The following is a 12180-nucleotide window of genomic DNA, read 5'->3' as shown; positions in this document are numbered from 1 at the left end:
CGTACACTTTAGACAAGGGGCAAACAAAAGGCACTGAAAATCTTATTATCCCTTTTTTATAAATTTTGTCAATATAGTTTTTTGACATTACATAGTTACATTTTCCTCCCGTCAGGTGGCGTACTTAGAAAAGATTCGTGCTGACATCCAACGTTTGTACTGCGTGCGCGTTCAAAGTTGCGTTCGTCGGTTTGTCGCCAGGAGAAAGTATCTGAGAGTGATGAGAGCTGTCAGAGGTGTTCAGGCCCACGCCAGGGGATTCTTGGCGAGACGGTGAGTGCCAGGGGAATGATATATTACTTTTATATAGCGATTAGTAGCCAGGAGGAAGTATCTAAAATTAATAATAGCTTTCAGGGGTATCTACGCCCACACCAGGGTATTCTTTCCGAGGCTGAGTGTCAGGAAATCGCAAACATGTTAAAGGATTTTTTAAATTAAATGATATTTGAAAATGCTTATTTAATAATTTTATTATTATTAATAGGTAATTGAAATTTTCCAAGGAGCTTTGTAAGCACTCACATTTTTGTTCTGCTAGGTAGCATCACATTATAAAGATTCGAAGTTTATGAACTTCACAAAAATGCGAATAAAAAGACAGAACTAAAAGAGTTATTGAGAAAATACAGTTTGGTCCAAAGGTTCGATTAGCAGAGATACTTTATGACATTAGGTCCACCTGTAGCACATTTTACATGCATTAATTTGTGGTTTAAATGAATTAATAAATTAAAATACTAAATAAACCGTTTTGTTCACAGCAAAGCACAAGAAGTCCGCCGCAACCGCGCCGCAATCAAAATCCAGAGAAATGTCCGAATGTGGCTCGCCAGGGTGAAGTACCAGCGTCTGAGGACAATCACCATCGGACTACAGGCCTACGCCAGGGGACTGCTCGCCAGGAGACTGTACCGGGACCGGAGGAAAGTCAGAGCGGTGAGATTGTGGAAAACTTATTATATTACAATAAAATACTATGGGATATAAGAAAGTAGCTCAGTGCCAGTGACTGAGGACAGTCTGCAGGCCACGCCAGGGGACTGCTCACCAGAGCGGTGATATTGTGGAAAATTATCAATCGACCGTTTACTTGCTATTTTTGTCTAATAAAATTTCAATTGTGTTTTAGGGTTCCGTACCTTAAAAAAGTGGAGGCTTAGCTACAGGGTCCTGCCCTATTGCCCATAAGCCTCTGTTACCAGGCTGCATCTCATAAACCGTGATTGCTAGAAAATTTACACAAATTATGTATTTCCGTTGCCACTACAATAATAACAACTAGAAAAAAAATGATAGTCTAAAAGATGATAGTTGTTGAAATCTAAATTAAACTTTCCAAACCATTGTTCCAGGTGCTTGCAATACAGCGATACGCGCGCGGATTCCTCGCGAGACAGCGGGTGAAGAAGATGAGAAGGCAGATTGTCATCTGTCAGGCTGCGGTAAGTTTAGTTTATGAAATTATATTAAAAACTTTTGCATAAAGATAAAACATGATTTACAGAAATATGTATAAGTATTTACAAAGGCGAACTTATCGCTTAAGCAATCTCTTACAGGCAACCTGCTAGTGAGTCAAATTGATTTGGGTGTACATAGTACCTGGGTGACCCGAGCGTAGTTCGGTATTTTTTGTTAACTGATTCCAATTTTCAATTTTCCTACACTTTAAAAAGGAACAAAATCCGTTAACAAATTTCCGAGATTGGCGTATACAAACGGACAGAGAAAAATATGGTGACTATATTTATTAATAACACTTCACTTAACTTCAATTAACTATTCACCAGATACGCCGTTTCCTGGCGCGGCGCCAGTACAAGCGCCTGCGCATCGAGGCCAGGAGTCTGGACCACGTGAAGAAGCTGAACAAGGGGCTGGAGAACAAGATTATAAGTCTCCAGCAGAAACTTGGTGCTGCCCTGGACAGGGCCAAGGGTATAGAGCCATTGCAGATGCAAGTCGTTGAATTGAGGTATTAATTTCATACATCGCAACGTCTGTATCCCTCGCGGTGTAGACAGAGCCTTCATACATAGCAACTATAAAAGATTAATTTATACTACGGGGCCAGGGAGTATACATATATACATACATATCACGTCTATATACCTCGCGGAGTAGACAGAGCCAACAGTCTTGTAAAAACTGAAATTCCACGTTCAGCTGTATGGCTTATGATGGAATTGAGATTTAAATATTGACAGGTTGCTAGCTAATCGCGTACAAGAAGAAAGCCAAGTTTATTAGCCGTAAAACGAAAAATCCCGTGGGAATTCCTCTCTTAGAGCACCCTTAAGACCGTATAAGTGATGGGTGAGTCAGGTTTTACACGAAGCGACTCCCGTCTGATCTCCGCAACCTTTGCAGGGGAACCTGACCCGTATTGGATCGATCGTGGTTACACATTCTGCCTGAATGTGCAGGTTTCCTCACGATATTTTCCCTCACCGTATTGACATATTGCATTATATTGATAACTAGCTGTGCCCGCGACTTCGTCCGCGTGGAATAGTTATTTTGGGCATCAGTGAAGCCCTCAAGAAGGCATAATTTTCCCAGTTTTTTTCACATTTTCCATTATTTCTTTGCTCCTAATAGTTGCAGCGAGATGTACGAGTAATATAGCCTAAAGCCTTCCTCGATAAATGGTCTATAAAACTCAAAAAAAAATTCAATTCGAACCAGTAGTTCCTGAGATTAGCGTGTTTAAACAAACAAACCTTTCAGCTTTATAATGTTAAGTATAAATTAAAAAAAAATATCCCCAGGGCCAAGTTGGAACTCCTCCGATTGGTTGAAATCGAATCCAAGACCCTCAAAGTGGACATAACAGAGAAGAACAACCTCATCGCGTCCCTGCAAGCGGAACTCACGAGCGAAAGGGACAGCAACAAGCGGCTCGCTGAAGAGAAGAAGATGATAGAAGAACAGTACAAGAAGGACAGAGAAGAGTGGGAGGCGGAGAGTGAGAAACTGGCGAGGGAGCTGAAGAGTGATAAGGAGAATTTCGAGTTGATAATTGAAGGTGAATTCAATTCCAGTAGTCTATGACGGGTATATATAGCGGTAGGCTTATAAACTTGGGATTCTTCTTTTAGGCGATGGGCTAGCAACCTGTCACTATGATATTTGAATCTCAATTCTATCTTAAAGCCAAACAGCTGAACGTGGCCTATCAGTCTCTTCAAGACAAGTCTACCCCGCAAGGGATATAGACGTGACTATATGAATGAATGAATGAGTCTGTGACGTCCTGCCGCCGCGGTCTCCCCTGCTCCCATGTATAAGCGTGCGCACGCGCCTCGGACTTTATCCTTTGGTCTTCTTCAGCGTTCGCTAAGTTAAGGAGCTCGATATCCTCAGGCGGCTACTTGCTGGATCTCGTGTCTTAAGGTAAACCCACGTACATACATACATAAAATCACGCCTCTTTCCCGGAGGGGTAGGCAGAGACTACCTCTTTCCACTTGCCACGATCTCTGCATACTTCCTTCGCTTCATCCACATTCATAACTCTGCTAAATTTAACACATAAATTATGTATGTATTTATGTGTTAAATTTAGCAGTCTGGTTTCCTGTTTATATGTACGAGTACTTAATTTGGTAGTATGGTCAGATAATGATGTATGTGATTATTTTAGGCGTTGGGCTAGCAACCTGCCATTATATGAATTCAGTCTTTCCAAGACTTTGCTCCCCCGTTAGGGATAAAGACGTGATTATATGTATGCGCTATAATCGCCGGCTTTAGTGTGACGCGTACCTAATAAATTAAAAGATAAGATACCTGATATGCGTTTGATAACTCGCGATAAGTAATTAGCTTGGTAGGTACAACACTAGCACGAACAGTTTTTGGACAATCAATAAAATTTACTTTGCATAAAACGAAATTCAAGATAAAAAAAAATGTTTCGTAATTATTTTGGTGGATAAAGTAAATGTGGTTGAGTAAAATTTTAAGGAAAATTAATTCGTAAAATAGGATAATATTGAAAGTGTGAAGGAAATTAGCGGAATTTAGTGATTTTTGGTGTAGTTAATTAACTAAGGAACATACCAGGAACATAACTAAACAAATATGTAAAACATGATTCATGAACGTGTTGACGAAGATTTATTTGTGAATTAATTTTGTTTTGGTTGCCTGTCATTTTGTGGATCAAGAAAATACAACTTTTGTTGTCTGAAAGTGTGGAGAGAATTAAGTGTAAAAATAAACTTAGCGCCAAGCATATTTTGATAAATATTGAGAAAGCTAGTGTTTGTCAGCGGTTTGTCTGTATGATTTCCCCGTCACTGCTACTGTTTAACTGTTACATACATACATATCGTCACGTCTATATCCCTTGCGGGGTAGACAGAGCCAACAGTCTTGAAAAGTCTAAATGGCCACGTTTAACTGTTAACCTGTTAAAATACACATTAACGTGAAATTTTACAAACATCTTAGTTTAAGCTAGCGTGGTTACTAGTAAGTCAAATTAAATAACAGCATACTCAACACATAGGTATATATGTAATCACGTCTATCCCTTACGGGATAGACAGAGCCAACAGTCTTTAAGAGTCGACTTTCAGCGATAAGGCTTATGGCATACTCATATAGCCAAAATATTGATAGAAATTTGAATATATTTATCCATCATGGTACTACCTCCCGAAATAATAGTTAGCGAACCAATAGTCGGAACTTCAGATGAGAAATTACAAAATGGCAGCGGAAACAATGAAATGATGAAAGAAAATGGCGGTAATGAGGCGTTCGTGTGGTCTAGGGAGTTTGAACAGCGGGCACATTTTTGGAAAGGTAAAAAAATATAAGTGCCTAGTTGAAGAAAATTTATATATATATATATATATATATATATATATATATATATATATATATATATATATATATATATATATATATATATATATGTATGTATGTTTGTATGTGTGTGTGTTTTTTTTTCAGAGCGTGACAAACAACACAAACAAGAGAAGGAGGCGTTGAGTGAAGAGTTGGAGGCGGAGAGGCAGAGTCGGCAGAAGCTGTTGTCTTCACAGTACGAGTTGCAAGAGAGAATCGATTCTTTGCAGAGGTAAGTTTTTCATCCATCCATATAATCACGTCTACATCCCCTGCGGAATAGACAGAGTCATCAAAACACTGAAAGGCCTCGATCAGCTGCTTGGATTAATGATAGAATTGAGATTCAAATAGTGACAGGTTGCTAGCTCGTCGCCTATGAGAAGAATCTCAAATATGCAAGCGTATCCCTTAGTCGGGTTGTACGACATCCATGGGGAAGAGATGGGAGTGGTCTTATTCCTTTTTCTTTAGATTCCGGGAACCATACTCTTTCGTGTCATAAGCATTTTACATACATACATACATAAAAATCCTAATCGCCTCTTTCCCGGAGGGGTACGTAGAGACTACCTTTTTCCACTTGCCACGATCCTTGCATACTTCCTTCGCTTCATCCACATTCATAACTCTCTTCATGCAAACTCGGCGGTTTCGGGTACTTTTGACCTGACCCTTTACCAGGACGTCCTTAATTTGATCAAGATACGTTCGTCTAGGTCTTCCCACTCCGACCTTTCCCTCCACACTGATTAATGACGCATGATGAATTCATTAAGCATTTTCTTTCTCTATATTTTAGGACCCCAGCAACCAAAGAACACAGAAGGTCTCTGTCGGACGCAAGCACTAATTCTCAGCAGGAAACCACCGTGGAAGATGTGAGTATATAAAATAGTTGCTGGCGGAGATTCGTTCCCGTAATTTTAAGAAAAAAAGTATTTTACTGAAGTCGTCTACCCTACCTACGTACATCTGAAAGTCTATTCTCTATGCCAAATTTCGTCGAAACGGTCCAGCGGGCTTACATGACACGCGCTACATCGTTTTAATAGCGCGATATGTTTATATATATATATATATCTACGGGACAAATTACATAGATTGAGTATGCCTCGAAGTAAGTTCGAAACTTGTGTATCGAGATACTAACTCAACGATACTATACATATTTTGTAATAAATAATTATATAGGTAGATAAACATCTAAGACCCAGGCCAATCAGAAAAAGTTCTTTTCTCATCATGCCCTGGCCGGGATTCGAACCCGGGACTTCCGGTGTCACAGACAAGCGTACTACCGCTGCGCCACAGAGCCCCTTATTGATGTTATTTTTATTTCAGGATTATGGTTACGGTTCTGTCAGGTCCGTGGAGACCACTCGGCCCGCGCTGGAGGCCGTCAACTGGTCCACTGGAGCGCCCAACGGTGGAGCGCCTGTGAGTACAAGTTTTTTAAAAAATATAGTACCTGGTTGACCGAGCGGTGCTCGTTGGAACGTCGGATAAACTAAAATAGTAATAACAAAAATAAAAAAATATCTATCTCTTTCTATCTAGTTGCTGCGCGCGATTTCGCCTGCGTGGTTGTTTTATTTCAATTTTTTTTTTTCAACAGAACCTGTGTTCCTCAGTCAGGGTCAACTCAATCACTTTACCGAATTTCGTCAAAATTTGATCAGTAGTTTAGGCGTGAAAGCGTAACGGACAGAGTTACTTTCGAGTTTATTATATCAGTAGGGATTTTTAAAGTGTTATAATTTAATTGCAATAATCACATTTTTTCATCTTAATATTATCAATTAATAAATGTGTAGTAATAACATATTAAGCATCAAAAAATTATCTATACTAATATTATAAAGCTGAAGAGTTTGTTTGTTTGTTTGAACGCTAATCTCAGGAACTACTGGTTCGAATTGAAAAAATTCTTTTTGTGGTGAATTTTTGTGGTAATTCCATTTATCGAGGAAGGCTTTAGGCTATATAACATCACGCTGCAACTATTAGGAGCGAAGAAATAATGGAAAATGTGAAACAAAAAACGGGGGAAATTATTCATCCTTGAGGGCTTCAATGATGCCCAATATAATTATTCCACGCGGACGAAGTCGGGGGCACAGCTAGTATAAATATAAAAATAAAATAGTTATAATTTCATTATTGTTCAGATTGCCGACGCCGGTTTGGTATTAAGGATGCAAAATAGGATATCGGCGCTTCAGAGCGAACTTTCTAGAACAACGAAAAGAGCGACCGACCTGGAGGAACGGCTGATGAGTAAGTCACATACACATACATATAGACACGTCTATATCCCGTGCGGGGTAACACTCTCGAAACGGCTGAAACGCCACTTTCAGCGGTATGGCTTAGTGATAGAATTGAGATTCAAATAGTGACAGGTTGCTAGTCCATCGTCTACAAGAAGAACAACAATCATTATAAGTCTATCCCTTGGTCTCCTTTTACTACATCAATGGTTAACGGAAATTTCGAAACTTTACTATAGGTTGAATTTGATGATTTATGCTTTAGGTCAGTAAAAATATAATACTGTTTTTAAATAATACAGGTGTTAAACGCCTCACGTAACTTACCTTTATTTTATCTCGGACGTTTCGAAGTACCCAAAACCGCCGAGCTTGCATGAAGAATTATGAATGCGGATGAAGCGAAGGAAGTATGCAGAGATCGTGGCAAGTAGAAAGAGGTAGTCTCTGCCTACCCCTCCGGGAAAGAGGCGTGATTTTATGTATGTATGTTTCGAATCATGTTACAATGATCCGTTGTCACCGAGCGACTGAAAACAATAAGCTACTGATAATATGAAGGAACGTTATGTGCGCGTTTATTACCTGTATTATTTATAAAATGGTTAAATGCAACGCGATAGTTTAAACTCAAATAAATTACATTATCTGTTTGCTTTTTTCTAAACGTTTAGGTTGGTGTAGAATGCTATTAACGTAAAGTTCACCTATAGTACCTATAAGGCTCAAGAAATAAATAAATATATACGGGACAAATTACACAGATTGAGCTAGCCTCGAAGTAAGTTCGAAACTTGTGTTACGAGATACTAACTCAACGATACTATATTTAATAATTAATACTTATATGGATAAACATCCAAGACCCAGGCGAATCAGAAAAAGTTCGTTTCTCATCACGCCCTGGCCGGGATTCGAACCCGGGACCTCTGGTGACACAGACGAGCGTACTACCGCTGCGCCACAGAGGCCGTCTTAACTTCTCAACTGCTTAAGCTCTGTACAGCGCTCGCCCTACCGACCACGTTTTTTTATTTAATTTGCATTACTATAAGTTAGGAACGTTTCTCGCTCGAAAAATTGATTTCTCGCGGTAGATGCGGGTGTAAATTGGATCGTGGGTTCGGCAGCTCTGATGTTTTATCTATACTAATATTATATAGCTGAAGGGTTTGTTTGTATGTTTGAACGCGCTAATCTCAGGTTACAACTACTGGTCCGAATTGAAAAAATATTTTTGTTTTGAATATACCATTTTTCGAGGAAGGGCTTAACGGCCTCTGTGGCGCAGCGGTAGTACGCTTGTCTGTGACACCGGAGGTCCCGGGTTCGAATCCCGGCCAGGGCATGATGAGAAAATAACTTTTTCTGATTGGCCTGGGTCTTGGATGTTTATCTTTATAAGTATTTAATATAAAATATAGTATCGTTGAGTTAGTATCTCGTAACACAAGTCTCGAACTTACTTCGAGGCTGACTCAATCTGTGTAATTTGTCCTGTATATATATTTATTTAATTATTCCAAAAGGACGAAGTCGCGGACACAGCTAGTAAAGTAATAAACTTATATTTCAGATCGTCTCTCATCACCCCCGACCAATCCCAACATTGACAGGTTCAGGGTTGAAGAATTGGAGATTGAGAACAAGAAGTTACGCGAGAATCTGGACAGGTTGAGGGCGGCCGGAGACAGCGTGCTGATATCAAAGGAGGTCATTGGTGAGTACTTCAAATGACATATTTAGAATACATACGTCACAGAATAGTCACGTCATAGAATAGTCACGTCATAGAATAGTCACGTCATAGAATAGTCACGTCATAGAATAGTCACGTCTTTATCCCTCGCGGGGTAGACAGAGCCAATAATCTTGAAACGGGTTCAGCTGTTTGGCTTAATGATAGAATTGAAATTCAAATAGTGACAGTTTTATAAACTTCGCTTATAAACGCCGCTTCCAAAGCGTCAGTGCAGAAGAAGCGGTAAAAAACTGCACTGCAGCATTGTCTTCAAGAGCTCCAACTTCAAAATTATCCAAACTTAGAATAGAAATGTGGACGAGAGAATTCATTGTTTTCGGTACTAAAAGTAAAACAGAATAGCACCATTGCATCTCTTTCCCATGGATGTTGTAAATTAAGGGATACGCTTATGTTTATAAGCCTTCGGATATTTTTTGTAGGCGATGGTCTAGCAACCTGTCACTATTTTAATCTCAATTCTATCATTAAGCCTAACAGTTGATGGTGTTCTATCAGTCTTTCAAAGACTGTTGGCTTTGTCCATCCTGTAAGTGATATATACGAGTATGTATGTATGTATGTACTGTATAATCAGAGTCTACTTTGTTTTATTTTTTTAAATTTTTGTCTCACGACAAGTATAAACATAGGCAAAATATTAACATTAGTCGTTTTATCTTCCTGTGGGTATCGTAAGAGGCGATTAAGGGATCAAGCGGGAGGTGGACAAGTCAAGTCCAGAAACAATAGGCTGTGGGTGGTGAGCGTTGACTATGGGTAAAATCTCCTCCTTTAGTCCAGCTGTGACTTTTTTTTTATAAGCTGTTAATGTGTGCATGTTTTGGGATAATTTGCATTGAATTTGAAAAATATTCCTGTCAGAATAACTTAAAAGTTGTGTATCGTTGAGAAAGATAAATAGTTGATGCGTTTTAGTTCATTAGCATAGTTGTTCAGTGTGGACATACAAATATGTTTAACATACATATGGTCACGTCTATATCCCTTGCGGGGTAGACAGAACCAACAATCTTGAAGAGACTGAGGGGCCACGTTCAGCTTTTTGGCTTAATGATAGAATTTAGATTCAAATAGTGACGGGTTGCTAGCCCATCGCCTAAAAAAGAATCCCAAGTTTGTAAGCCTATCTCTCAGTCGCCTTTTACGACATCCATGGGAAAGAGATGGAGTGGTCCTATTATTTTTTGTAATGGTGCCGGGAACCACATGGCACACGGCTTATGTTTAACGATTTATATTTTGTATGTTTTTTATGTTCAGAACAACTGGGCGTTATGCAAAAAGAGCTGGACCGCAGAAGAGACGAGTGTATCCAACTGAAGAGTGTTCTCACCAATCAGGTACGTGCAAAATCGTTCATTCACTCGTTCATTTTGACTGTGTGCAGTATAAGGAAAGTTATTCAAAAATTCATAATTCAAAATTCTTTATTCTTTTAACGTATTACATAATACACAGGTAGCAGAGACCCATTAATTAAGTAAGAAAAAAACCTGATGAGTCTCGCTCTTTCACCAAATGTCTTAATGACTTAACTAAAAATTACTCGTAACTATATAACATAAATACAACATTATAAAATCAATATTTTGAATGTCTCCAAATTTAAACCACTCGAGTTAGCAATGCCTCAGTATCGTCATAATTTAGGTTCTGTAACCACGATAATAATGCCAATTATAGTTATACTGTCTTGTAATATAAAAGAGTATGTTTAATGAACGTGAATTGAAAAGGGATGATGGTATATGAATTTGTGTAAGAAATTTATTAATTTAAGACCTAAAATTTTACAAAATGTAATAATGTGTCTTATTTAAATGGATTTGGGTTCTATATTCCTTACGGGGTAGACTGAGCCGACAGTCTTGAAAAGACTGATAGGCCACGTTCAGCTTTTTGGCTTGATGATAGAATTGAGATTCGAATAGTGATAGGTTGCTAGTCCATCGCCTAAAAGGAGAATCCCAAGTTTACAAGCCTATCCCTTAGTCGCCTTTTACGACATTCATGGAACGAGATGGAGTGGCCTTTTTTTTATTGGTGTCGGGAACCACACGGCATTACTAAAACATTACTATACAGGTGACATAAAAAAAAAATATAGGTATATATATATATAATATATATATATATATATATCTATCTTAATGTAATTTTAAATTTTTGTCTCTTTAACTCGTGGTGCAATAAGATAACTCAAGAATATACTGACGGACGGTTGAAAATCTTATCATCGGTATCTCTGTGATATGTTGACATACATTTCAGAAAGAATATACTTAAGATAAAACTCCGTTTTTTGTTATGAATCGTGTTGGTTCCTTACATTTCATCTTAATGTAGAAATACAGATATAGTTTATTGAGTACTAGCTGTGCCCGCAAGTTCGTCCGCGTGGAATAGTTATTTTGGGCATCATTGAAGCTCTCAAGGATGACTAATTTTCCCCGTTTTTTTTCACATTGTCCATTATTTTTTTGCTCCTTATAGTTGCAGCGTGATGTTTTATATCCTAAAGCCGTCCTTGATAAATGGTCTATTCAACGAAATAAGATTTTTTCAATTCGAACCAGTAGTTCCTGAGATTAGCGCGTTCAAACAAACAAACAAACATATTAGTTGAAATATTATTGTATATTACTACGTCCATAACTAATTCAGTATATATTGTTTACGGAATCCTAAAACTCTCAGTATCACTATGAACAGAGAGTGTATTACATGGACCGAGCATTCACGGTATATTTGATTTTCGATTACCTATAAAAATATGCTATATAATTTTGAACTTTAAACATTACAATGTACGGTATATTTATTTTTTTTATGAGAGATTCATAATTTAGAGTTCCTTGCTAATTAATAAGTCCAAAAAGATGTGTTTTACCTTTACGTAGCCTGATCAAATCTGAGATGTTCTGGCAAAGGGTCGGGTCAAGAGTACCCGAAACCGACGCGCTAGCAGGAAGAGAGTTATGAATGTGAATGAAGCGAAATAAGTATGCAGGGATCGTGGCATGTGGAAAGATGAAGTCTACCTACCCCTCCGGGAAAAGAATCTTTAATGTGTGATATACAGGATTGAGAAATAAAATCAATGGAATATCCTAAAGGTTGATTTAGATACTTTTAAAGATGTAAGTGGGCCTATTGTTACATTCAAACAACATTAAGTTATGATTAAATAAAATATTGTGATTTTAAACATATACTCTAATTATATGAAAAGATCCTGCACAAATTCACAAATCACAAATAATATTAATATATAAAAAT

The 12180-nt window shown here is 38.1% G+C and overlaps 1 protein-coding gene across 1 annotated transcript in view; it reads left to right on the top strand.

The window, feature by feature from the left end:
• LOC106138352 (unconventional myosin-Va) overlaps positions 1 to 12180 on the top strand; it is a 59316-nt gene that overhangs the window by 23060 nt on the left and 24076 nt on the right. The window contains exons 18-28 of the mRNA XM_060952783.1: positions 116 to 273; positions 765 to 939; positions 1356 to 1445; positions 1794 to 1978; positions 2775 to 3031; positions 4969 to 5095; positions 5666 to 5744; positions 6208 to 6303; positions 7035 to 7143; positions 8713 to 8856; positions 10162 to 10241. Of these exons, the coding sequence (XP_060808766.1) occupies positions 116 to 273; positions 765 to 939; positions 1356 to 1445; positions 1794 to 1978; positions 2775 to 3031; positions 4969 to 5095; positions 5666 to 5744; positions 6208 to 6303; positions 7035 to 7143; positions 8713 to 8856; positions 10162 to 10241 (1500 nt within the window). The remainder of the gene's footprint in view (positions 1 to 115; positions 274 to 764; positions 940 to 1355; positions 1446 to 1793; positions 1979 to 2774; positions 3032 to 4968; positions 5096 to 5665; positions 5745 to 6207; positions 6304 to 7034; positions 7144 to 8712; positions 8857 to 10161; positions 10242 to 12180) is intronic.

Source organism: Amyelois transitella, chromosome 29 (assembly GCF_032362555.1).
Source record: "Amyelois transitella isolate CPQ chromosome 29, ilAmyTran1.1, whole genome shotgun sequence".
Taxonomy (NCBI): Eukaryota; Metazoa; Arthropoda; class Insecta; order Lepidoptera; family Pyralidae; genus Amyelois; species Amyelois transitella.
The sequence above is the reverse complement of the archived record's forward strand: the minus strand, read 5'-3'. Positions and strand labels throughout refer to the sequence as shown.